Source organism: Dermatophagoides pteronyssinus, unplaced genomic scaffold (genome assembly GCF_027571235.1).
Source record: "Dermatophagoides pteronyssinus isolate colony J.1.1.1.1 unplaced genomic scaffold, Derpt_VIB-CSIC_2022.12 sq0008, whole genome shotgun sequence".
NCBI classification, from domain to species: domain Eukaryota; kingdom Metazoa; phylum Arthropoda; class Arachnida; order Sarcoptiformes; family Pyroglyphidae; genus Dermatophagoides; species Dermatophagoides pteronyssinus.
This window is the reverse complement of record NW_027461532.1, coordinates 2193289-2220670: the sequence shown is the minus strand read 5'-3', so window position 1 is coordinate 2220670 and position 27382 is coordinate 2193289. Positions and strand designations below refer to the sequence as shown.

Genomic DNA, 27382 nt, shown 5'->3' with positions numbered 1-27382 from the left:
AAAGCGATTACGTCAATCGATGTATACATAATAACAAAATATATTTTATACTAAAATTCTTTATTAGATTTTCTGTAACATCTGAACATATTTTTTTAAATATTTTTTGAATCCATAATATTCATCCAGTATGTAATCGCATATAATGATGATTATCTGATTATTATGATGATGATGAATGTTTTGCTCTTTTTTTCTAATTCATTTATTCTATGATCATTTGATTTAGTTATACGTGACTGCTTTTATATTTATGTACTGTAGTATTAGTTATTTGTTACTTTTTTTCAGTAGTAAATTGAAAAAAATTTCAATAAAAATCTTTAGTTTTTTTCCCAAATAAATTGAGACCTTTTTTTGGTTTTTTTAAATGATTTTTTGCAACAGTAATAATTCTTGTTTGGCTTAATGGCTGTAGTTAAATTCATTTTTAATCATAATTATTATTATTGTAAAATTAATAATGAATGTTTTTTATTTTTGCCAAAATTCTTGGTATCTGATGATGATGATGATGATGATGATGAGATATTTCCATTAGTATTTTTTTCTTTTGCAAATGAATTATGTAACACACAAGCACCAGTAGCAATGAATTGAATTGAATGAACTAAAAGAAATTATTATTATTTTTTCATTTAAAAAGGCACCAAGACAATAATGATGAGAACAAAAAAAAATTTAATAATAATAATTTTTACACCCAAAATAAAATAGAATCAATCAACTTAGTTAAACTAAACCAAACGGTTCAACTTTGTTTTTTCTCACATTCATACCGATTCCGGCTTCCATTTCATTGTTGGTTGGGTTTTTTTTTGTTATTAATCCTGATCATCAATAAACAACAACAATAACCACAAAAGTAAAAAAAGATTCAAGAAGAATTTTTTCCATTTTTTTTCTGTTGGCTGGAAGAATCAGACATTGTAATAGCCAAAGACCTTGAAATTCTTTTCCTTTTTTGATTCTGAGTGCGTTTGCGTTGTAAAAAAAATAGATTTGATAATAACCCATTATGAAGATTTTCGCATTTTTTTTTGGTTGTTGTTTCGATTTTCTTTGACAATTCATAACGAATTATTGCACAGGATCGTTTGGCATTTATTTGATTTGATCATATATATTGATTGTAGATCATATATGAATATGAAGTGAATGAATAAAATGAAAATATTCGATAATTTTATCATTTATTCATGTAAATGATGATTGACCTATTTCTTTGGTAAAATTCTTTTATATCTCTGATCAATATGAAACTCTAATCAATATTTTGGACCATATGATTATTGTTATTAGATTGATAAAACTTTTTTTCGATGGTGATGAGAATAATATTTAGAAACTAGACAAAATTGATATGATTCTTTTGAACCAAAAATAGACCAAAAATAAATGTTCGGATTCAAATTATCGATTTTATGATCAAATTGAAAATGATGATTTGTATCAAAGAAATTCAAATTCGATTTGTTTCTTCTTTCGATTACTTTTATACAGAATACTTAATTTAATTTAATGATGTTTTTTCTTTTGTTTTCTCAATGGCCTCGAAGCTATTATTATTTGTGATTATTGTTGTATACACCCATTTATATCATAATAATCATCATTATCACTTTTCATCTTTTGTAAATGTCTCAATAGAATCGGTAGCTGTATTTTATTTTTATTCTTCTGGTCTGGGCGGATATAATAATGGTTTTTTTTCGAAATCAAATGATGTTCACTTGGTTCAGGTTTCTGATGTATGAAAATTTTTGGCTAAAGTTTTTGTTTGAATACTGTGTGTGCGTGTGTGTGTTTGCGAAAAAAAATGAATGGAAAAAACATTATCATCATCGGTGATCATCATACAATGAATACATGACATGATGATGATGATGATGAAAATGGCATTCAAATTAATACCGACATAGTGATATTTCATTTTAAAAATAAGAGAAAAAGAAAGAAAAAAAATGGCTGTTTTCTAAAATAAAGAATTGAATAAGAATTTTCTCATCATTTTCGTCTATTTGTCGACATTGATGATGATGATGATGATTATGATGTGGATGACAAAGGAATTCGATTCCTTCATCATTTCAAATCTTTCTTCGTCACTTTTTTTTTACTTTAAGAATATTGTCACAATTTTTTTTTAATTCTTTTGTTGTCGTTGTTTGTTTGTTCGGTCTATTTTCAGTTCATGTGTTTGATGATAGTTTTTTTTCATTTTTTCGGTTGTCACCGCAAATTTTTTTTCCCAGTTTGCTTTTAATATTCACTCAGCAAAATGACTTTATGGCGTGCGCCCGGTTTTGCTTGCTCGCTTGCTTACTTGCACTTATTTTCTTTCGTTTAAAAAAAACAATTTTTCTCTTATTCTTTACGTATATTATTGGTAGGTTGATGGGGGTGTGCGTGTGTAATATGAATAAACCGAATACAGAATACAGCTGGCTTTTTTTTTCTTTAAAAAAAGACATGAATTGTTTGGCTAAATTCTGCTGACATTTTGTGAATATTCACATAAGAGTGAACAAGGAGGAGGGAAAGACATCAATCAAAAAAAAATTTTTTTCTCAAGAAATTCTTGAAAAACTTTTGCTTAAAAAAGTATGGAAAAGAATTCAATTGTATGTGTATATATAGAAATTATTCTTCACGACTGTGTATTATATTCTGTTATTTTTTTCCTGCTCACTCTCTCCAATAACAATCGAATCGAATTTTTTTTTGTTAACTTTTGACATTTTAATTCAATAATTTGAAAAAGAATAAAAATTCTGTTAACAAAACGTTGTATATTGAAGAATTGTGTACACGGAATTTGTTTAATCGATTGAAAAAAAATTCTCGAGAAAATTTCCTCATATTGATCAGATAAGATTCTGGGAAATTTTCTTTTAAGTCAATTGTCACTTGAAAAAAAAGAAAAAGATAACAATGATTGAAAATGAAAAAACTTAATTTCCTATCATATTATCTGTATAGTAACATTGTACAAACACCCAATATAAACCCAGAAACCCTTACATGTATAATGTTTGATGATATTTTGAATTGAAAAATATACAAGGCCATTTTTTCAAAATATATAAAATGTAGGTGTGTTTACTCAATGTATACAATTTGATATTGATATCATTATTATTATTATCATACTCCTGTGGAAATAGCCGTGTGAGCAGGTTGTTATTGTGATTATTTTGAATTTTTTTTTCTGAAAATTGTAGCGAATGATTTGTTTTTGTGCAATTGTAAGGTGAAATAAGAATAATTACGATGACATCACAAAAAGAACAAAGTGCTTCGAGTATCGGAAATCAAGGAATCAACTTAGAATCAAACGATATCTCGCGGGCCAACCTTCTAGCATGGCAAGGTGAAGACGACGATGATGAAACGCAAATATTGAGCCAAATACCATCAACATCATCAACAACAACCAAAGAATTAGTATACACGTCAATAATTCAACAAATAAAAGATGAAGAAGAAGAACAATGGATCATCAAATTAGTCCAAATAATTACAAACCGTTTTACGCGAATGCCACGTGGATGGTGGCAAAAGCTGTTAACTGACTACAACAACAAATTTGGAAAAAACTATTCAAGTGTCGATATAAAAAACAAATACAATCGTGTAAAGCATATGCTAAACAATCAACAGATGAACAATCAACAAATAAGCAATCAAGAAAACGACGACACACAAGAAGAAAGATCTCAACCAATTGAAAACACAACCAATCCATCATTATATCAAAAAGTAAAGACTACACTGCTTTCAAATATCAATAAATATATGGTCAAAAAAGAAATGAAGACACGTACTAAAAAAGTATTCAGTCAAAAAATCAATCATCAAGTACTAGATATGATAAACAAAATCCTGAAACAAGAAAAAATAGATGAAAAAAGTGTTGATATCATCCAAGTAAGAGACATCCTATACGCTTGTCAACAAACGTATCAACAAATAACAGAATCTGTAAAGTCACCGTCAAAATGGAAAGAATCTATAGAAAAAAAAAATCAGCAAACTTCAAGAAAAAATAAGAATAATCAACGAAAATCATAACAAAAATCAGCTGACAAAAGAAATGAAAACAATATGTGTAAATAACAAGATCCATTCCAATAATAAACAACGAATACGAGAATTAAAAGATGAAATGGAGGGGAAAATTCTGGTCTACAAAAAGAAGATCAATATAGCTGAAAGCCGAAAACAGTTTAAGAGAACAAACATGATGTACGAATTTAATCGACATAAATTTTACAGAAAGCTGGAAGAAGAAGAGAAACAAATTGATCCAGAAATAAATGTCACAGACGTATACGAATTTTGGAAAGAAATATGGAACCAACAACAAGATATGGAAGATCACAGTGAATTGATCGAAACAGTAAATCCAATTCAAGTTCAATTTACGATGGAGGATGATATGCAAAAAAGTGTTATTGAATCGATGATCAAAAAACTTCCGAATTGGAAAGCTCCGGGCTATGACTTTGTATATAATTTTTTCATCAAGAAGATCCATGTATTGCATCCAAAACTGATTAGTCTAATTCAAGAAATTATTGAAGAACCGGAACTGATCCCTGAAGAATTGTACGGGGGGGTGACATATCTGATCGCCAAAAAACAAAATGCAAAAGAACCGAAAGACCTACGTCCTATAACATGTCTATCAACGATATATAAACTTATCAGTAAAGTAATGACGACAATTTTGCAACATATTTGTGATATGAACAGTCTAATCTCACCAAACCAAATGGGTAATAGAAAAAGAACCCAAGGAGCAAAAGAGCAAGCGCTCATTAATAAAAATCTGAACAGCAAATTCAACAATAATCTCTTTACAACATGGATTGACATACAAAAAGCATTTGATTCGGTAAATCACCAATACATGGAAGACTATTTGAAAAAGTTAACCATGCCGGACAATATAATCAAATTCGTCGAAAGAATGCTCAAGTATCAAAAAGTAAAATTAGTGTGTAATCAAAAAGAAATAGGAACGATCGAAATGACGAAAGGAATTATGCAAGGCGACTCAATGTCACCTCTATTGTTTGTCCTAGGAATAGAACCATTAAGTCGGGTGTTAAATCAAAATTGTGCAAAAATACCAATAGATGAAGAACAAATATTGGAAAGAAACCATTTAATATTTATTGATGACATAAAATTATTTGCCAAAACTGAAGAAGAATTAATAGACATGTGCCAATTGACCGCAAGATGCCTAAAACAGATGAACCTAAATATTAATGAAACAAAATCAGCAAGCAACATAGATTCGAACCAAGTTTTTGGAAATGTGGTTGATGATAATATTGGCTATAAGTATTTAGGAATATTGGAAGATTCATCAAGCATTGCAAAGATTGAAAATAAAAATATAATTAGACAAAGAATTTATGACCGTGTACGGAAGCTATGCCAAGCAAAACTAAACGCTAAAAATATGTTTGCTGCTGTGAACGAATTTGCCATATCAACTTTGAATTATTTCATTGGTCTAATAGCATTTGAACCGCAAGAATTTCAACAAATTGACTTAGAAATTCGTAAGATAATGAACGAAGAAGGAATTGTAAGAAATTCAGCCAACATGGACCGATTATATCTAAAAAGAGAAGAACTTGGAAGAGGATTATGTAATATTGAAGAAAAAGCTGAACAAATGTTGTTGAACTTGTATAATCACATTTATCAAAGATTTGAAGTAAAACCAATAATTGAAAATGAAAAAGCCAGTGGAACGTTTCTTGGAACAATAAAAGAATATCTTATCACAAAGTATGGAGAAAGTGGATTGGATACATTGGTATTGAACCAAAAGAAGATGAGGATGGAAAAGATTCAGAGTAAAGCAATGCATTCGGTAATCTTTCAGAATGAGGACAATGTGATCGATGTAAAAGAATCATCAGTATGGCTCAAGCATGGGAACATAACAGCAAAAGAAGAAGCCATGTTAACAAAGCTTCAAGACCGTAATATTTTCTACGATAATAAAAAATGTAGCCATTGTAATCAAGCACGTAAAACGGTAGATCACCTGGCGACGCAATGTGGAAGAAAATTGGACTTCGACTACAAAAAACGCCACAATGACATAGTCAGGTGCATACATTTTCATTATGCCTTGAAATTTGGATTTAGTAAAACCAAAAAGATTAAAAACTATCGAGTGGAGTCGGTACTCATAAATGACCAGGCGAAAATAAAGTCAGATGTTCCAATAAGAACAGAATTAAGATTGGAACATAATAAACCCGACTTATTTATTCATGACCTAAAGAACAATAAAATTACTCTAATCGAAATTGGTGTGACTAATAAAAATATACTAAAACAAACAGAAATAACAAAACTTCGTAAATACGAAGTCCTTGCCAACGAACTGAAAATATTACATCCAAATACAGAAGTTGAAATAATACCAATCGTGATAACATGGGACGGGCTCGTTACAAAATTTTACAAGAAATACATGGATAGAATCGGTATCGATAAAAGGACCAAGGCATATGTACAATCGATAACAATCAAACGTACATGCGAAAGTGTGATGATTGATCGCAGAGTAAATCACGGAGAAGAAGTGTACTTCGACGAAGTAATTGAAGCAGCGACAACCATCGAAGATCACCATCAACAAATAAATCAATAAACTTGTCCTTTTTTATTTAAATACGATGTAAATTAAATATTTTTATCTTTTAAAAAAAACAAAAAAGAACTGTAATTGTAGGAGTGTAAATTATAACTTTAAAATTGAATTGAATAAATAAAAATTATTTTTGTTATTATCATAATCATCAAATAATCATCATTTTTATGATGATCACGATCATCATACATGATAACTTTTCCAAAACTAAAACCATTTTAGACATGGGATTTTAATTTTTTTTCTTTTTCCTTCTCTCATCACATAGATGGTAAAAATCTCATTAAATTATGATGATGATGATGACGTTGAACAAAATAAAAATTAATTTTTATTTTTATTATCATCATTCATTCATTAATTTTATCATTTATAAAAAAAAAATCCAATTTTCCAAGTTATCTTTGTCTCTCTTTTTTTTCTGTCTGACTATCTGATTTGTTTGTTTGTTTGTTTGTTTGTGACATATCATTTGCTTGATTTATTTTGTCTTTCTATTTTCTTTGTTTGTGTGTGTTTAATAGATATATGATTTAAATGTGAAGGAAGAAAGATAGGAAGAAAAACATCATCATCATCATTATATTTTGATTTGATTAGATATGAGACAAGAAAAAAAAAATATTGAATATTTTGTCTAATGTTGATGTTAATAATGTATTCAGTTTTTTTCTGTTTTAAATCTTGTTAATTGATAATGTTTCTGTGCTGATGGTATGTTCATTTGGTAAATTTTTTTTTTCTTTCCTTATGCGGTTATGGAAATTTTTTTTTTGTTCCGGAATTCTCTTGTTTGAACAATATGTGTTTTTTCTATCGCTCAATTTTAGTAATTTTGACGTCATTTTATTTTTCCAATATCGAATACGATAAAATTATTTCAATCATCATATTTCTTTTTTGGATATATATCTAATTCATAATCATTCGATTATGATATGATGATTATTTGAAACAATTTTTTTTCACGATGATCATTCGATTTTGCCATTCGATTTGGCCATTTTATTTTTTTTTTTGTTGTGAAAATCGATTCTGTTTAAAATGTTTATTATTAATAATAATTTTAATATGACAGTGATTGATTTTGTTTGGCAGGTATGTTTTTGTAAAAAAATTGTGGGTTGAAATTGAATGCCACGCTGTCTATCATTTCATCCAAAATAAACGTGTATTTTTATCTGATTTGTCTGTTTTCTTTTATTATATTTATGTACGGAAGGTGTTTTATGTTTTTTGATCGAAAAAAAACTTGATAATTTTCATTTGATTTTGATTAATATTGTTTTTTTTTTCAATCTAAATTTTAGTGTTTTCAAAAGGACAATGTGATTTTGGACAATATAAATTTCTAGTAAAAACTGGTGGCTATCGTTGGATAACAACACAGGCAACAATTATAAATGAACCAAATTCAAGTCGACCACAAAGTATTATATTAATACATCAGGTTATTAGGTAAGTTTTCATTATATATAGACAAAAACACACAAACAGACAGGCGCACCATCAAAATACCCGGCTACATTCTGTTATTATTAATTACAATGATAAAATATTTTCAGAATTTGTTATTATTATCAATCATCAGTGAAGAATACCGGAATGCTAATTTAGACTTTGTTTTTTAATGATTAATAAGGCATAATAATGATTATGATAAGAGAAAAAAAAATATATGTTTCTAATTTTCATATTTGTAATTATTCTTGTCTATATGTGTGTATAGCTATATATTTACAAATATATACATTACCGCAAACACCAAATAAAAAAAACACACCCAGAATTTGACCTCGTTCTTTGACCATAATTTTTTTTTCTTTTCTTTTTAAATTCTATTTCCGTTTCCAATAGCAACATTGAAAATGGTCATCTATTGACTTCGGATCTTCAACAACAACAACAACAACAATTGACTATAAATAGTGCCATTAGATCTGATAACATTTCGACTGTTTGCAATAATAATAATAACAATATATCATTATCACCAATTGCACCATCACTTAATCATCATTCGGTTGTCAGTACAACAAGTTCGATTATTGAATCATCAATCAAACATCATCATCATCAACAACAACAACAACAACAACAAACATCATTTCCTTGTCAACAAAAATCTGTTTCAATATCAATTCCAGAATTGGCCAATATTGAATGTCCATCATTGTCGACGACTATTGTATCTTCTTCAACAGCATCATTAGTGGCAGTTCCGGCTTTAATAAATGATCAACAACATCCTCCATTGATTTCACCACCACTGCCTACAACATCAACAAATTCATCGTTTATTACTAAGATTAAAGAAGAAAAACAAGATCAAGAATCTGAAAAACAGCAGTTAAAACAAAAACTTTTACAACAACAACAACAGCTTGTCGAACCAATCTGTCAGCCACAATCAATAACTGATCAATTCATATCAAGTACCGAACAAGTGTTGGCACCTAAAACGGCCGACATGGAAAGTGGTTTTCTTGTGTTCACTGAAGATAATAATGGCCTTACCGTATTGAATGATGCTGATGATTTAACACATTTAGCACCGGATGCTGGTGATCTTTGTGTACCAATGTTTCCTGATATGGATTTTACCGATATGAATATTTTCGATGAAATCTTTCTTAATAGTTCATCATTTAATATATCCGCTAATGGCGGTGTATTATCTGAAGATGAATTTCTTAATAATCTTGTATCATTAGATCCGAATATTAATGATAAACTTAAATTGGATAGTATGGATAATATTGGTATGGATTTTGAAAATCAATTTATGATGAAAAGATTTCCAACAGAAACAACATTTTCCGATCTAAATAATCATCATTCAGTGAATAATTCGGTAAAAGATTCATTAAAATCTAATGGACTTGATATGAATTCAAATGATCCATTTTTATCATTTACAAATGATGATTTTTTATTATCAAATTCACCTAATGGATCACGATCCGATTGTTCAATGGGAGAATTATCATTCATTAGTTCAAATGATTCATCACCATCATCGTCATCGTCATCGTCGTCACAATATTCACCAAAATCAATATCAGATGATTCGATGGGAAAATTATGTGATAATAATAATAATAATTTGAATGATGATAAAGATTTAGAAATGCGTGCACCCTTCATACCGATTGATGATGATTATCTATTGAATGATTTTCCTTGTTCAAATCTGGATGATCTATTTGATTGGATTTCTAATACAAATATTAATAATAATAATAATGATGGCAATAATAATCTAACTATCACAAACAACAACAATGGTGGCAATAATAATACAAAGTTAAATTGTTTTAATGATCCATTTAATAGACAACAACAATTTTCAACAACAACTAATAATAATAATAATAGTAAAAAATCAAGTCTTCCAAAATTGAATAATGGTGGTTGTCTGGAAGCATTATTACAAAATGATCAATTGATTCGTAATTTAAAAAATAAAATTTATAGCTCATCAAATCAAATATTACAACAACAACAACAATTTTCAACAACACCATCATTAAAAATTAATAATAATTCTAATAATGATAATAATAGTTTAAATCGTGAACAATTTCGACAACAATTACAACAAAGACAGCAACAAATTCTTCATGATACTAGTAATGTTGGAAATGATGATAATAATTTGATGACAACATTTACAAATAATGAAAATATAATATTGAATAATAATAATAATAATCGTTCGGCAACACCTACAGCAACAACAACGATGAAACGTAAAAATAGTAACATCTATGTTTATACAACAATGACACAAACTGGTGAAAAGAAGATTAAGAATCTGATATTAACACCGGAAATACCAACGCAAAAAATGATTATTAATAATCAAAATAGTAATGGTAATTGTACGACGACGACAACAACAACAAATGGAAATACTAATACAGCATCTATACATCATTTTGTATTGACCAAAAATAATGAACTAATACCTAAAGTTGCATTTATTAATCAACAACAACAACAACAACAACAACAATTCAAAGTTCCAAAACAATTGGCAATACCAAATATTAATCAAACAGCGATTAATATTGCGTCGATAACATCGCAACAATCACAGCCACAAACAAATGAAATAATAATCAAAGAAAATGTGTTCAAAAAACCACGATCATCTGAATCGATGGTTAAAAATTTTTGTAAGTAAACTTATTTGATTTGTAATCATTTGATTAATTGAAATGATTTTTTTTTATATCAATGATTAGCATCGAATAGTGTTTTACTTAATCTATTGGTGAAAGGTTCTGATCTAAATAATGGTTATGAATTATCTTATCCAAACAATAATAATAATGGATCATCAAATTCATCATCACCATTATCATCACCATCTTCATCATCATCATCGTCATCATCATCATCATTGTTCAATAGCCCAATATCGATTAAATTATCATCATCGGATTTAATACACTCAGCCAATAGTAATAATAATAATAATTGTCTTTTGGTTACAACAACTACTAGTAATCAAAATCATCTTAATCATATGGCATTATCATCAACGGGAATGGTAACGACGTCGGGTACAATGATTAAAAATCATCTATAGAATATGCTCAAATTTAAATCTAAACAATCATTCAATACACACATACATTCTTTATATAAAAATTTTTCATCATATTCATTTTCATTTTTGTTTGTTTGTTTTTTTTTCGGCATGCATAATTCTTATTTTCATTTCCTAATTTTTTTTCCATGTCTTCGAAACTACTTTACTTTCATTATTGTTACATTGATTATTGGATGAAAGAATTTTTTTTTGTTGTTCTCAATTTACATCGTGAATACATTCGAGAAACCAATCGAAACAATATTCTTTTTTTTTGTGTTCAAACATCATTATCACCATCATAATTAACCAAAAAAGAAAAAAGATGAAGGAAAAACAAAAAAGATTTGAAAAATCACAATAAGGATGAAATAATGGTATAAATTACAGAATGGAAATTCTCATCTTCTGAATGAAAAAAGCCTAAACTAAATTATTCTCTTCTCTTTTTTTTCATCGAATCAAAATTGTTATTCAAAACACACACACACAAAAAATAAACTGCCTTGAAAACACACAAATTCAGAGTGAGATTTAAAAAAAACAAAATTATTTTTCTGCTAAAAAAAAATTTTAACTATTTCTTTTTGAAAAAAAGAAAACAAACAAAAAACACAAAACAAAATTATCTTTGTATTAGTTAATTACGATTGAATGATATGTACGTAATAATAATAATAAAAAACAAAATAATGAAGACAATCATCGATTTATAAATTTTGAATCGATTTCGTGATATGTCTTCATCATAAGTTTTTTTTTCTCAACAGAATTTTACTATTTGTTGTTGACAGAATTTAGAAAATTTTTCTATTTTCCACACACACACACATCCATCCACAGGTTACAAACTTTTCTGCCTCGGTACGGTATTCACAAATTTTTGTTTGTTTTCTTTCATCAAAATTATCATTAACAAAACGTTTTCAAAAAAACAAAACACTACGCAAACACACACATTATTTGCCATTTACAATAACTAACAACTGATTTTTGTTTCCTTGATTCTGGCCACTTGAATTGCAAAATTTTTTGTTTTTTTTTCTTCATTATTTCATTTATCATTCAATTCAATTCAATTCAAAAAAAACATTTGTAAAACGTAAAACAAAATTATTTTGAACAAAAACAAAAAAAATTATCAATTAATGATTATATATTTTATGTTTTTTTAAAAAGGAGAAATTACTATTCTATATTATTATAAATAGCAAGGTCATACATTCATTAATTCATTCATTTTATTGATTATAAATTTTTATCGATTGATTAATTATTATCAAACATTTTATTCATTCATTCATCATCTTCATCATTCTTCATTTTGACATTTGCATATTGATTCAAGAATAATTAATATAATAATAAAAGATTGATTGTATTCTCTGATTCTATAGAAATTCTGTGGTTGTTTTGTTCTGTTTTTTTCTAGTTTTAGTTTTAGTTTTAGTTTCATTTCTTTTCTTGATGACACAATTTCCTGTTTTTCATCTGGTTTTGGTGATCCATGGTGATCAAAATTCACCTGACAACAACAGCAACTGAAACAACAGCTCAAAAATAGCCCAATAACAACAACTAAGTATTTTGGTTATCTGGGTTATATTTTTTTTTATTGATCTAGAAAATTTAAATAATTTTAAAAGATTTTTGTTTTGATTTGATTTGCTTGATTTTCCATTTTAATCCTTGGTTATCGATAAGATTTTTTGATTTGAGTGGGTGTTTCATTTTTCAAAAAAAAAAAAAACAGAAAGAAAAAGAAAAAGACCACTCATATTCTTATCATCAACCAATATACAAAGATATAAGGTGATAACGGAACTTAATCAACCTACACACTATTCGATGGTATCATTATCGATTTATTTCATTCGATTCGTTTATTTTTCTCTATTTTTTTTACTCGAAAATTTTTTTTGTGCATCATTTTAGGTTAAATGAAACTTGGGTTTGTCTTTATAAATTTACTGCCACTGTGTTTGCTTGAATGAATGCACCAAAAAGAACAAAACCAAACAAACAAACAAATCGTTGTCGATAAATATATTTTTTTTTTATAAATCATGAAACATACAACCATAATTATTACGATAATAATTATTAAATTGTTTGTAATCATTAATGTCGCATCAACAGCTGTAATCATACATTCATTGGATGGTAATGATTGGAATGTTTTTGATTCGAATAAACGATGTAAGATTTTGTTTTGTTTTGCTTTTTTTTCTATGAATATTTTCTTGAGTTTTTGATTTTCTTTTGTAAATAATAAATATTTTTAGCAAACAGTATACCAGCTAAAGTACCTGGTACTATTTATTCGGATCTAGTAAATGCCGGTATTCTTAATGAATTATATAAAGATTTTAATGATGTTAAATATCGTTGGGTTTCCTATTCAAATTGGACATATAGTAAAAGTTTTGATTGTAAGTTTTTTCCCTCATTGAAAATAAATTAAAAATTAATGTTTTTTTTTCGTACCTGTAGTACCGAAAAAATTATTAAATTATGATCAAATTTATTTAACCTGTCATGGTTTGGATACAATTGCCAATATAACATTGAATGGTTATCAATTAGATTCGGTGGATAATCAATTTGTTCGTTATCGATTTTCAATAAAAAATTTACTTAAAGAACAACAAAATGTTATACAGATTAGTTTTACATCTGCACCTATTTATGCACGGGATTATTTTCTTCGAAACAAATATCCAATTCCACCAGGTAACAAAAAACAAATTTTTTTTGCATTGATAAAACAATAATATGATTCAATTCTATTCAAAGTTTGTCCACCTGAATCTCAACATGGTGAATGTCATCCGAATTTTATACGAAAAATGCAATCATCATTTTCCTGGGATTGGGTATGTGAAAATACTTTGGATGTTTTTATTTAAATTCTGATTTAAATGTTTTTTTAATTTATCGAAAAAGGGACCTGCATTCCCAACACAAGGAATTTGGCAATCAATTTCAATTGAAGCTTATAATAATGTATTGATTCGTACTATATCTGCCAATACTGTTTATGAACAACAATCAAATCAATGGTTATTGAATGCAACAGTTTGGTTAGAAAGTCGACCAAAATCTTTAATCAATGCAAATCTAACCATATCATTGGCTGATCAATTATTAGTTGTAAAAGAATTTCAAACACAATTTGATTCAGATGGTGAAACTTTTGTTAATGCTTTTATTTTAATACCAAAAGAAATGTCAATCAAACCATGGTTTCCAAATGGTCTTGGTGATCAAATTCTTTATCGATTAAATGCTACAATTCAAATCGGTAATGAGGAAATGTCGAACAAACAAATCGGTATTGGTTTTCGAACAATAGAATTAGTACAGGATCGATTGAATGCATCCGTTGAAGCTTATTCTTTTTATTTTCGTGTAAATGGTGTACCAATATTTGCTAAAGGTTCAAATTGGATTCCGGCACATGTATTAAATGAAAATGTAAAACCGGAATATGTACAATTTTTATTGTGGTCAGCTAAAGTTGCCAATATGAACATGTTACGTGTTTGGGGTGGTGGTATTTATGAATCCGATTATTTTTATCAATTAGCCGATGAATATGGAATATTAATCTGGCAGGATATGATGTTTGCCTGTGCACTTTATCCAACTGATCAAAAATTTATTCAATCAGTTTCGAAAGAAATACGTCAACAAGTTCGTCGTTTACATCATCATCCATCGATAGCAATCTGGGCTGGTAATAATGAAAATGAAATGGCTATTTCACAAATGTGGTGGATGGAATTAGCATTACATATGAACGAATATAAACGTGATTATCATCAGCTTTATATCGATACAATTATGCCAATCATTTTGCAGGAAGATGTTTCACGACCATTCGTTTCATCCAGTCCATCGAATGGTATTGTTAGTCAACGAGAAAATTATTTATCAACCGATCCACAAAATAAACGATATGGTGATAATCATCATTATGTTGTGTTTGTTGATGCTTGGGATTGGCGATTAGCACCAAGTTCAAAATTTGTTTCCGAATATGGTTTTCAATCATTACCATCTTTAGAATTATTACAAAAATATCTTAGCGTTGAATATTTGAAATATCCATTCAATGAAGGATTAATACATCGTGAACATCAGATGAATGGATTGGCCTATTTGAATGACTTCATGGATCGACATTTTCCATTACAAACAAATATAACCGTACCAAGTATTGAACATTTAGAAGATTTTATCTACATGTCACAAATATTTCAATCGATGGCTATCAAAATACAAACTGAATTTTATCGTCGAAATCGTAAAATTGATTATCATACAGGTGAAGGATTTACAATGGGTGCACTTTATTGGCAATTGAATAATATTTGGCCAGGATTTTCTTGGTCATCGATTGAATATGAAGGCAAATGGAAAATGTTACATTATTATGCTAAACGTATGTTCGATGATCTATTAGTGGATGTTTATGAAGATCAAGATTTTCTTAATGTTATCATTGTACGTGATGATCATTCACATGTAACCAGTTTTACTGTTGATATTGAAGTTTATGATTGGTCGAAACAGGAACCAATATATACACAGCGTATTAATTGTCAAACTAATCCATTCGATGTAACCATAGCATTCAAAATGAATATGAATGAATTTCTTCGAAAATCTCGATGTAATGATCGTGATAATTGTTTTATAAATGTACGATTAAATGGTACTATTAATGGACAACTGTTGCAAAGAGATAATTTCCTATTGTTAGGTTATTTGAAAAATGCAAAATTACCCATTGATCCGAAAATATTTTTACAAAAAATCGATGGTCCATATCGACGTGGTGGTGTACATGTTTATGATATTGAATTGATTACCGATAAAATTGCACCATTCATATGGATAAATATAGTAAATAATTCATCATTATTTAGTATTTTTTCCGATAATGGTTTTCATTTAATCAAACAGAAAAAATTACAAATTTTTATATCTGAAGACATTCCAAAAGAAATGATTCGATCATCATTACAAATCAAAACAATTAATAATCTTGTTAGGAAAAAATGATGATTATAAATTATGAATTTTTTTTTAAAACAAATTTCCAAAATAAAAATGAAATTTATTTATTATTAAAAATTTTTTATTTTTTATTTAAAAAAATTATCATTTTGTATTCTATTTCGGATACTAGATGGTAGTAAAGTCGTCAACTCGATGATCATGTTAATTGTCACAGGAAAGAACATTTTTATGTCCACGTACAAATAAAAATGGTGGCATATCTTTAGTTATTGTTTCTAACCATGCCATATATAATGGTGCAACAATATCACGATGTGGTAATGGTAATGTCCTGTGATCAATTGATTGATTGATTGATTGATTAATTGATAAAGTTTTCTTTTTAATATTAAAATAACATACATGACAACCAATGTAGATGATTTTGAATGTAATGTTAATAAATCACGAATATCAAGATATTTATTCGTCTTCATTTGGAGTTTTTTTGAATGTATTCAAAAAATAGAAAAATTATTTAAAATTTAGTTGAATTTCAATCATGCAATTACCATTGTTTCATATTTAGTTAGATCAATTTTTGTTACTTTTGCCATATTACGTGTTGTTGTTGTTGTCGCCGTCGTTGTAGAATCATTTTTATTCATAAACTTTTCAATCATTGATCGAAATATTGATTTACTTTCTTCGGATGGATTTAATTCTGATTCCGGTATGATGGTCAATTCTTTGAATGGTATACGTTGTTGTTTTAATAGTTCCATCATACTATGTTTGGGATTATTAATAGAAATTCTCCTAATGTAAATCATTTTCATTATAATACATACTTTTGTTTAATCGATTCAATATTATCAGCATTTTTCGAAAGACAAAATATTCTCATACTACAATCACTCCATTTATAGCTAACATTCAATAGATATGGTATTAATAATGTAAGACCACCATCTTCGGTTAGCCACCAAACATCGATTGGTCCGGGTTTTTGTTTATCACTAAATTGATTGATTGCTTCGATTGCATCACGTGGTATTAGATCTGAAAACAAAGTAAAAAATCCATAGATAAAATGACCAAAAACAAAAAAATTTGTTACTTTTCATTTTTTCAAAATTTTTTTTAGCTAATATTCTTTGTTGTTGCGATTGTTGTATTGATTGAATTGTATTCGATAATCTTCGTTCCAAACAAATTGTTGTTTTTGAAATTTTTTCATCCAAACAATGAGGATTGTTATCAACATCATCATCATCATCATCATCGTCATTTTTTTCCGGTATTTGAAATAATTTTATATTCATATTTCCATTGCTATTAGTATTTGTAATATTATTATTATCAGCTGTGTTTGTTGTTAAATCATCCATATCGATAATTGAATGTCGTAATGGACCAAAAAAATCTGCATAATCTAAACCTTCCTGTATACGTAATATAATAATACCCAATGACATTTCATGTGTTGTTCTATAAATCGATTTAAAAAATAGGATAATTAAGCATTTTTTAAAGTTTTTTTTTTAAATCTAGTGATTAAATACCTGATAACATTATAATAATCAAGTAAATCTTCGACCAGACAATCATGCCAGCTTGATTTATATCCTATTAAAATAAATCATTAATTAATCGTCAATTAATGTCTTAATTTTTTGTTGTATAGATTTAATGAATGTTAACTTGCCCATCATGACAATATTCGGTGATAATTTAAGACCAAGACCAGCAACTTGAGACATTATTTTCGAACCATTAGTTAATGATGATGCTTCAAGCAATAGATAAAATCCTTTAATTTTTCTTTTAGACATCCATTCATATTGTGATTCAATAACTTTTTCTCTTGTATTATTTGGTATTTCATAATCAACAATATGACCAATCATTAATAAACTTCGATGTAATGTTATATTATTGGCAAATTCTACTAATGGTATACGAGCGCTTGGATTACCGGTTAATAATAGGATTGATGGACGAAAATTTTTAACATGATCTTTTGTATGTGTTAAACGTAATGCCGAAAATAATGCATTATTATATACATGACCTTTTGTTGATGTTCCCCAATTGACATCTAAATAAATTGATTGGTTTAATACAACGAATGAGAATAAGAAAGAAAAGAAAAATAATGATAATTATAGATCTAATCAAAAAAATTTTTTTTTGTTCATCAATACTAACCAGGTCCTTTTTTGGATATATAAAAATAAATTAAACACATTACAATAACAGTAATGATTGCCGATATCCAATCCAGATAGAACATTATGACTACACAAATCAATCCGGTTATAAGACTTATCCATTTATTATAATATTTAAATGTAGGACGAAAACTTGGTGAACCAACAAATGATGCATGAAAACAGGTTACATTAACAAGGCAAAATGATGCCATAAAAAAATTTGATATAATCGGTGCAATGGAATTTACCTGGCCTATTATTGAATTAATAATTGTTAATCATATAAAAAATAGGATTCATTTGTTAAATGGGAATTTTGTTTTTTGTTTTGTTAAAAAAACTAACCAATCATAATAAATATTAATGAAATTATAAATGTCAATACATAACCACGTCTTGGATCATTATTTTTACCATAACCTTTAGCAAAATAATGTATATAAGGAAATAATTTATCTTCACATAATGCTTGAAATATTCTTGGTGCACAAACATATGAACCAAGTGCACTGGATATAGTTGCTGCATATATTCCGGCATAGATTAATGGTCCCCATGCTGCACTTAATGTCATTGTCTATTTAATTCAATTATTGTGATTATGATGAAATTGAACATAGAAAAACTAAATTGATAAAAAAATACCTGATAATCATTGATTAGACCATTCGGACATCCATCATCACTATGAATACAAGAAAAATTTGGTGGATATGTAATATTTTGCATATCATCCAGATTTCCAGTTGCATGTGGTAATACGGTAAAACCTAAAAACAAAATCAATATTGAATAAACAGATGATGTTGTCAGGATTGCCAAAAATGTTCCTTTCGGTATAGCTGCATTTGGATCACGTAAATCACCACTCATACTAGCACCAGCAAATATACCAATAACTGATGGAAAAAATACAGCAAATATTTCGGACAATGTATTATGATATTGTCCATAAAGATTTAGCATAAAAATTTCAGCTGAAAAAAATTTTGAAATGTATAAATTAAAATGTTTGATTATTAACGTAATTGATAATAATAATTACGTTTCCATCCAAGATTTCCCGATGAAATCTGTACATCGGTTTGTGGTAAAAATGTTCCAATTAAATAATTACCAATAGCAACTATAAGTATGATTAATAGGACAAACATGGCCTGTATATGACAACAGCAACAACGAAAAAAAGTGATTAACTCATTGAACACCTTCTAATAATTTTGATTGAAGATTTTTTTATTATTACTTACTTTAGCTTCCCAATCCATTCCAATCAATGGTATAATAGCAACAATAATTAAGAATATAATGCCATATATTCTTGTATCATTTTCAATATTATTTGTTATCGTTATATTAGCCGACTAATTTTATATATATTAATATTAGCCTAATTAATTATTTTTATTCTTCACATTTTCATTCACAACAAACAAAAACAAAAAACCTACCTTCATTAATTCGACAGTTGTTTCAGCTGCACCGACCAAATTCAATGAAACAAGTACAGCATTTGCTAATGAAAAAATTATACCAATCATTGAACCAGCTTCAGCACCAAGACTACGACTAATCATATAATAAATACCACCAGTTCCAATTTCACCATTAGTACATATTGCCGACATTGATAATGTTGTACAAAATGTTAATAATGTCGATATAAGAACAATTCCTATTGATCCCACTATTGATTTTAAACATAAATTTTTTGTTTTTAGATAGAAAATTCAAAACAAACAAACAAAATTTTGCTTACAAATTCCAGCATTTCCAGTTATCCATCCCATACGAAGAAATAACATGACACCGAATATATTGAGAACAGTACGTATCTAATACAAAAGTATAGTTGGTTTTAAAACAAATCTGATCAAGTAAAAACACTTACATAAACGCCATTAATCCAACCGAATTTCAATGCTGTAGATTTTTGATCATCATTTGTAATTTTTTGATAATCACCGGGTCTTTTTTCATCAATCGTATATGGATAAAGAATTTTTGTCGATTCTGATTGAAATATTGAATCTTTACGTTCTGATCTTCGAAGATATTGTGGAAATATTGATGATCGTCTACGATGATTCATTTCCATTTTGTGTAACAACAAGAAAACAAATTCAAATCAAATTCCTTTTCCACCGAAAAAAAATATACCAAACAAATCAAACAAGTGGAAATGGAAATTTTCAAGAAAAAAAATCAATAAAAAAATATCGTCTTCGACAGAACCAAATTGAGATCATTGAAATTTTAACCTTTTGGTCGTCGTTATAATGTCGTTGTCGATGCATCCAATCACAAATCAAATTGAATTTCAAAATGAAAAAACCATGACAAAATACCAAAAAAAAAAAAAAGATTTCACTTTTTTTTGTTACTTTTGCATTTCGTTATTTTTTTAAATTTTTTATTATTATATATTCGATTTACAGCAAAAGTAAAAACCTTAACAAAAAAAAAAATTTATGGACTTTGTTTCTCAGTTTGTTTCACGTGTTAATAATTATAATGATGATGATGATGATGATGAAATTGATTGCCGGTAAGATTTCATTTACAGATTACAGGTTTTTTATTTGGCTGGCTGTTTGGTTGGATATTTGATTGTACAAAACAAAAATTTTGATTGAAAAGAAGTCGAAAAAAAAAATTTTTTGTTTACAAAACAAAATCTGGACAATTGAATAGAAAATAAAAACAAAATAACAACAAAATCAAATTATAAAAAAAAAGAATCAACACAATTTGTTTTCATTGCAATTAATCCATGTGTGTGTGTGTTGTTTGTGTTGGCTAATAATGATGATCATCATCATTGATTATTATTATGCTATACAAAATAATAATTGTGGACATCAAAGTTCGGTACTCATTTCATTTGGTGATTTAATAATTTTTTGATTATGATGATTATGATTGTGATGATTATAATATAATGATGGTACAAAAAGATGATGATCTTTATTATTACCATTGTATAAATAATTGTTCAAATCATTTGTACCGCCATTTATTATTGTCGATTGTAAATGTTTTGATGTTGTTGCCGTTGTTAATGTTGTTGATGTCGATGTCGATGTTGTTGCTGCTGTTGCCATTTTGTGATCCTGAAAATAATGATAATAATTTATTTTCAAAAAATAAAAAAAATATTGAAATTTGTTTTGTTCTACATACATCATTATTGGAATAATAAGCAGTCGAATGTGTCGGTAAAAATGTAACTCGTGGTGACGCCGTTGTTGTTGATGATGGTAATGATTGATGCATGTTTTGTTGTTGTTGATGATGATGATGACCATTCTGTATTAGATTTTTTTGATTAAAATAATAACGTGTAGGTGGTGGTGATGTAATGGTCATCATATTGGATTGAATATTACAACCACCACCACTACCATCTGTTTCTACCATTATATTTGATTTATCAAAATAGATTTTATCGGTCATCATATGTGTAGGTGATGATTGTTGCTGTTGACGACGATGATAATAATGTGATGATGAAGATTGTTGTTGTTGGTGATCATCCATCATTTGATTCGAATTTGGTTTTCGAATATAATTGATACGATTATTACCCAGATAATATTCTACATCCGATTTTGATGAACGTTGTTGTTGTTGTTGATATTTTGATGATAATTGTTGTTGTTGTTGTGGTTGTTCGGTACGAATTTTTGTAAAATGAATATTTTTCTTTTCAGCTTCAGTATATCCGGTTGTATCGATTGGTTCATGAAAAATATATTTTTGTATTTCACTTGGTAATGCGGATTTACGATTTAAACTACGATTACTTCGATAATGTAATGGTGGTGGTGATGATGATGATTGTGGTGGTGGTGGTGGTGGTTGTTGTTTATATCGTCGACGATCTTCAGTTTCCGAATCACTATCATCATAATGACGATTATTTGATGATTGATATATAATTTTATTAACATTTTTAACCACTGCATTTGAACATTGTTTTGGTGTTGCTGTTATAGATGTTGGCATTGTTGAATAATTTTTCATTATACGTTTATCCATTGTTTCATTCCATTCAACCATTTGTGGTTCAACATAATATTTTCTTCTCGATCTGGGCATATAACCAATGTTTATATCGGAATAACATCCACCATCGCCACCCACACCTACACCATTTCTATGAATCGATGATGAATGAATAGACATTAATTTTTTTGATGAATTTTTCGATGAATAACGACTAATTTCACTATCATTATCCGCTGATCTTGATGAACGATTACGACGTAAACTAGTTGTTGATGAATTACGTTTCATTGGTGAAACATAATTCATACGGCCATAATCATAACGTGCAACAAATGCACTACGTACGGATAATGGTGATGCACTTGCCGATTTTGAAAAAAGGCCACTAAAAATAAATGAATAATGTCGAAATAGTTGAAAAAATTTTATTTATCCATTCATTTTGTTTGGAAAATAAAACATGTATGAACATTTACAAACCTTTCAGATTTATTATTATAATATGGATTTATTGCCGTTGTTGAATATTCAGCTTTTGGAATTGATGGTGTTGAATTAAAACGACAAATGTTTGATTGTAAACATTTATTACTATTTCCACCACCACCACCACCACCTTCATAAAATTGTTCATTTTTATTCAACTTTGAATCACCATCTATTCGGATTGTAAGGAATTTTTCATGATTGACCCGAATAGAAAAGAGAAGATTTTTTTTTTATTGGTTAGATTGGTTGATTTGAAAAACAAATGAAAATCAAAACATACTTTCCGAACCATCTGGTACACCAGTACGACGAAAACGTCTACTTGAAACTCTTATCAATGAAGGATTTGGACGATTAAAATCTTGATTTATCATTCGTATGGCTCCATTCGATGATGATGAAAATTTATTACCATCATTTAATTGATTTGACATTAATATTGGCTGCATTCGTATTGATTGTGATAATTTAAAAAATTCTTTATGATCTTTACAACTTTTATAAATACGATTTGTTGATATTCGATCATACATTTCAAAACCATAGGTTTTATCAACATTCTTGAAATGAAAAATAGAATACAAAATCAAATTTTAAACATTGAACATTATCAAATCTTTGATTTTAAGATAATTTACATTTTTATCAATCACTTTGATCATGAAAAATTTTCCTTTACGCCATATTTTTATGATTCTTGGCCTACCAAAAAAGAAAATGAAATTTAAAATCAATGAAATTAGTTAATCAAATTAGTCAATCAATCATACCAATAATAATAGGCAATTTTTAATTTATTTTTCAATACAATTATTCCATGTGGTCCAAGACCAAGATAATATTCATATCGATCTTCAGCCTGATGGAAAAGAAAACATTATTGATTGTTTGATTAGTCAATAAATTATCTAAATTCATTTACCATAACCGAATGTAATTCACAACCATAAAGATCTAACCATTTACATCGTTCAAGAAATTGCATTTCAACTGCTGTTGGAATTTGTCCACTAATTTTTTATTAATTTCAAAAAAAAATCATCATTATCAATCCAAAAATAGAAAGAAAAAAAATACATTACATTAATTTTTTATGTAAATCACAAACTTTATTCTCAAAATCTAATGATTGATTTTCAATCCAACAGAATTCGGATACATAACCAAATTGATGAATTTTTGGATCATAATCACCTAGTTCAGCTAATTATTGAACAAATGTTAATTAATTTCATGATTTTTAATTAATTACAAACAAACAAAACTTTTCTTACATTGTATAATATATGCTAATAATTGTGCAGCTAATTCATTTGTTACAGGTAATCGTGATTGTTGTATATCTTGTTTGATTTGTAGAAAAAATTGATATCTGATTCAAATAATTAATAAATTTTTCTAATTAAATTTAAAAAAAATCCAAATATACCTTGTACATTCTTCACGTAATTTACATGGATCTGATGCATAAAATTTTACACCAAAATATAATGTAATTGGTTCAATTTCTTTTACCTGTTTGATGGCATTTTTATTTGGTTCAAGCCAATTCTAATCAATTGGATGATTTTCGTTTAAAAAAAATCAATAACTTAAACAGAATAATTCTTACCGAAAATCCTTTTGAATCAATAAAACGTAAACCAAAATAAACTGTTTCAAGTAAATCAAGATGTTTGAAAACAATATCCAATATATCTTGACCTTTTTGTGATTCCTGTTATTTTCATTTTTTAAAATTATAATTTTGTTTTAGTTTTTTGTGGTCCCAAAAAAAAATCGAAATAACATTATTAAGACATTCATCCAAATGTGGATAAGGTAGTTTGTCAATTGGCAGTTTTTTTCGTTTGTTTGTTCGCTTGTGTGTAGGTGTGTGTTGATTAATTTTTTTTTCATTTTGGCTGACATCAAAAATCAAATTGATTAATAAAAACGAAAAAACTTACCTTAATTTCTTGTATTAATTCGGTTTCATCGAGCAAAATAATTTTGCAACGATATACTTTGATTGATGAGCCAAAACATTTCATCATGAATTTTTTTCTTTAAATATTATACACACACAAACACGAACAGACAAACACATGTAGATTGAGAATCGATTAGATTATTTTTAAAGGGAAAATTTAAAATTTTTAAAAAATAACACCACAACATGAAATCATTGAAAACATTTGAAGATGTTCACGATAATCGTATTTTGAAATGAAAAAAATGTTAACACTTTATTGATTTGGCGATCATCATTATCAACGAAGAAAAAAGGTCAAATCAATCTGAATTGTTTTTTTTTCAATTAAAAAAGGTTATCGTCGTTGTTTATGATCGGTTTACCACCACACAAAAACATCATCAACATTTAACAATATATACACCTTTTTGGATTGTATAGAAAAACACTTTTTTTTTGGGAAACATATAAGGGTAGAACATGAAGATGATTAACAACAACAACAACAACAACAAAAACAGGTTGTGTCAATGATCATTGGGTTCATCATCATCATCATCATTTTCTTTTTACCATCGAATGATTCAATTGTCTATTATGGCTGCTGTTGCTGAATTCTTATTCGTTTTTTTTTCAAAAATTGCTTGATAACATACATTGAACACACGAAGAAAACATTGAAATATTTTTGACTTAATTTGGCCAAACAACAACAACAACAATCATCAGAAAATGTACGAAAGAAAATTGTTCATTGAAGCGATCAATTTTATCAGTTTGGTTAGGTTGAATGATAATTCGAATTCATTTAGAAAAAAGAAAAGAAAAGAAAAAGAGAATGAAAAGATAATGGATGGATGGATGGATGTTTTTTTATTTGGTTGGTGAGAAAAAAAAAGGGGAAGTAAATAAATAAATGATGTGATAGCCATTCAAATCTTTAATGTTTTTCATCTTCTTCTTCTTTATCAACGATAATCGAATGAGTTGAATAAAGAGAAATATATTGATGGGATGGATACAAAGTTACATCATTTTTGTACAACCCCTTTTTTGCTCTTTTTTTCCCGTTCGATTCGATCATGATGATGATGATGATCATTATTATTACCGATATTGTATCCGGGCCGTAAGAAGAGAAATTCAATGATGATGATGATAGAAGAAACAGTTACATTCATTCACAGGTTTTTGAATAACTAAGATATTTTTTTATTTTGAAAAGAGGAAATCCGAAAGAAAAATCTGGTCAAACCAGTCAAAAACAAACGATGGTTTTGCTGGTAGCTTTGCTCTCTCTCTCTCTCTCTTCGTGGATTCTTCTTTCAAACACTCGATCATCATCCAAAACCAATGATGCTATTTTTTGATTTTCTCTTATTCACTCATTCATTCACTCAGTGAATGATGATGGATGCACAAAATATATACATATTACAATCATATAAGCAAGAAGAAAAAAACATTTTAATTTTATTTTCCGAAAATATAAGTCATTATTATTATTATAGGGGTTTCACACTAGCAGCAATGTGAATGAAATATTTCAAATGCAATATTTCAGTCCATTTCAACCTTATGGGCTGAAATATTTTCGTGTATATATTTCATGAAATATTGCTGTAGTGTGAAACCCCTATTATGAAAAAATCGGTCATGAAAATCAATTTTTTTTCCTTTTTTCCCCCTTTCCCAGTCTGTCCGACATAGTTCTTTTTGTGTATTAAAAATAGTAGTTGTTCACACACACCGGTGTTGTTTTCTCTTCATTTCGGGTTTTAGTATGGCTGACCAGCATTCTCGACTACAACAACAACAAAACATCGGTGAGAATCATTCAGACAAATATTGACAGATATAGATGATGATGAGAACATTAAATCGATGGGGAAAAAAATTATTTATGTTTTGAATGATGATGATGATGATCCATCGATCGATCGATCGATCTATTGATTGGTGATCGGTTGTTGAAGGAAGATGATGCTTAGATAGAAATTACAATTTTCAAAGCAAATTACAAAACTAAACAGCAACGACGACTACGACAATAATATATAGTTTTTTTGTTTTGTTTTGTTTTATTTTTACAAATTTCATTTTTTTCATTCATTCATTCATTCAAATTTTTTAAAACTTAATTGAACTCTTTTCCCTTGATAACAATAGATTTATTTTGCTGAAAAAAACAAGATACTGAAGGAAAACAATAAGATTTAAATAAGTATTTTGAATAGGGAAAAAAGAGAGAAAAGTCAATGAAAAACTATGAATTTATAATGAGATTTTTTTTTTGTCGGCAAAAATAAAAATAAATTTACAAAAGTTTTTTTAAAAAAAAAGATTGAAATAAACTTTTCATCGTATAAACTATACTTGGATTGAATTGAATAGATACAGATTATGACAATAGTAGT

General features: G+C 27.9%; 5 protein-coding genes across 7 annotated transcripts in view; 3 read left to right on the top strand and 2 right to left on the bottom strand.

The window, feature by feature from the left end:
• The window catches only part of LOC113793765 (uncharacterized), a 39412-nt gene extending 26724 nt beyond the window's left edge, over window positions 1–12688 (top strand). For all 3 annotated transcript variants that reach the window (XM_075820978.1, XM_027343837.2, XM_075820979.1), the window contains exons 6-8: window positions 7999–8146; window positions 8546–10869; window positions 10939–12688. In XM_075820978.1, the coding sequence (XP_075677093.1) occupies window positions 7999–8146; window positions 8546–10869; window positions 10939–11285 (2819 nt within the window). In that variant the 3' untranslated portion in view covers window positions 11286–12688. The remainder of the gene's footprint in view (window positions 1–7998; window positions 8147–8545; window positions 10870–10938) is intronic.
• On the top strand, window positions 3186–6757 carry LOC142645226 (uncharacterized). Its single transcript, XM_075820984.1, has one exon. It carries the CDS (start codon window positions 4097–4099, stop codon window positions 6686–6688), a length of 2592 nt encoding a protein of 863 aa, XP_075677099.1. The 5' UTR covers window positions 3186–4096; the 3' UTR covers window positions 6689–6757.
• Window positions 12689–12968: 280 nt separating the features above from the next.
• Window positions 12969–16373, top strand: beta-Man (beta-mannosidase). Its single transcript, XM_075820982.1, has 6 exons — window positions 12969–13139; window positions 13224–13487; window positions 13574–13720; window positions 13782–14021; window positions 14085–14164; window positions 14235–16373. The coding sequence occupies exons 2-6, from the start codon at window positions 13355–13357 to the stop codon at window positions 16356–16358; spliced, it is 2724 nt and encodes a 907-aa protein (XP_075677097.1). The 5' UTR covers window positions 12969–13139; window positions 13224–13354; the 3' UTR covers window positions 16359–16373.
• A 63-nt stretch (window positions 16374–16436) lies between these two features.
• LOC113793769 (solute carrier family 12 member 2-like) lies at window positions 16437–20821 on the bottom strand. The gene is made up of 15 exons (XM_027343840.2): window positions 20403–20821; window positions 20271–20346; window positions 19963–20198; window positions 19762–19875; window positions 19557–19668; window positions 19157–19488; window positions 18857–19088; window positions 18507–18764; window positions 18004–18396; window positions 17861–17924; window positions 17416–17786; window positions 17147–17357; window positions 16868–17084; window positions 16719–16786; window positions 16437–16647 (listed from the first exon to the last, which is right to left on the bottom strand). The coding sequence occupies exons 1-15, from the start codon at window positions 20607–20609 to the stop codon at window positions 16518–16520; spliced, it is 3021 nt and encodes a 1006-aa protein (XP_027199641.1). The 5' UTR covers window positions 20610–20821; the 3' UTR covers window positions 16437–16517.
• Window positions 20822–21005: 184 nt separating this feature from the next.
• Window positions 21006–25251, bottom strand: LOC113793764 (uncharacterized). Its single transcript, XM_075820983.1, has 12 exons — window positions 24961–25251; window positions 24624–24728; window positions 24441–24562; window positions 24286–24383; window positions 24094–24214; window positions 23934–24021; window positions 23782–23870; window positions 23650–23713; window positions 23292–23571; window positions 23003–23180; window positions 21695–22907; window positions 21006–21624 (listed from the first exon to the last, which is right to left on the bottom strand). The coding sequence occupies exons 1-12, from the start codon at window positions 25045–25047 to the stop codon at window positions 21373–21375; spliced, it is 2697 nt and encodes an 898-aa protein (XP_075677098.1). The 5' UTR covers window positions 25048–25251; the 3' UTR covers window positions 21006–21372.
• Window positions 25252–27382: the final 2131 nt, after the last annotated feature.

Excerpts from the sequence above, each read along its gene's own strand:
- LOC142645226 (XM_075820984.1), top strand. The coding sequence starts at position 4,097 with ATGAAAACAATATGTGTAAATAACAAGATCCATTCCAATAATAAACAA.
- beta-Man (XM_075820982.1), top strand. The coding sequence starts at position 13,355 with ATGAAACATACAACCATAATTATTACGATAATAATTATTAAATTGTTT. Across the intron at positions 14,022-14,084 it reads CAAATATCCAATTCCACCAG|TTTGTCCACCTGAATCTCAA; the intron begins GTAACAAAAAAC and ends TTCTATTCAAAG. Across the intron at positions 14,165-14,234 it reads CATCATTTTCCTGGGATTGG|GGACCTGCATTCCCAACACA; the intron begins GTATGTGAAAAT and ends TTATCGAAAAAG.
- LOC113793769 (XM_027343840.2), bottom strand. The coding sequence starts at position 20,609 with ATGGAAATGAATCATCGTAGACGATCATCAATATTTCCACAATATCTT. Across the intron at positions 18,765-18,856 it reads ATTAATATTTATTATGATTG|GCCAGGTAAATTCCATTGCA; the intron begins GTTAGTTTTTTT and ends ATTCAATAATAG. Across the intron at positions 17,085-17,146 it reads ATTGAATCGATTAAACAAAA|TATGATGGAACTATTAAAAC; the intron begins GTATGTATTATA and ends TCCCAAACATAG.
- LOC113793764 (XM_075820983.1), bottom strand. The coding sequence starts at position 25,047 with ATGATGAAATGTTTTGGCTCATCAATCAAAGTATATCGTTGCAAAATT. Across the intron at positions 23,871-23,933 it reads GTGAATTACATTCGGTTATG|GCTGAAGATCGATATGAATA; the intron begins GTAAATGAATTT and ends CTTTTCCATCAG. Across the intron at positions 23,714-23,781 it reads AAAATTGCCTATTATTATTG|GCCAAGAATCATAAAAATAT; the intron begins GTATGATTGATT and ends CTTTTTTGGTAG.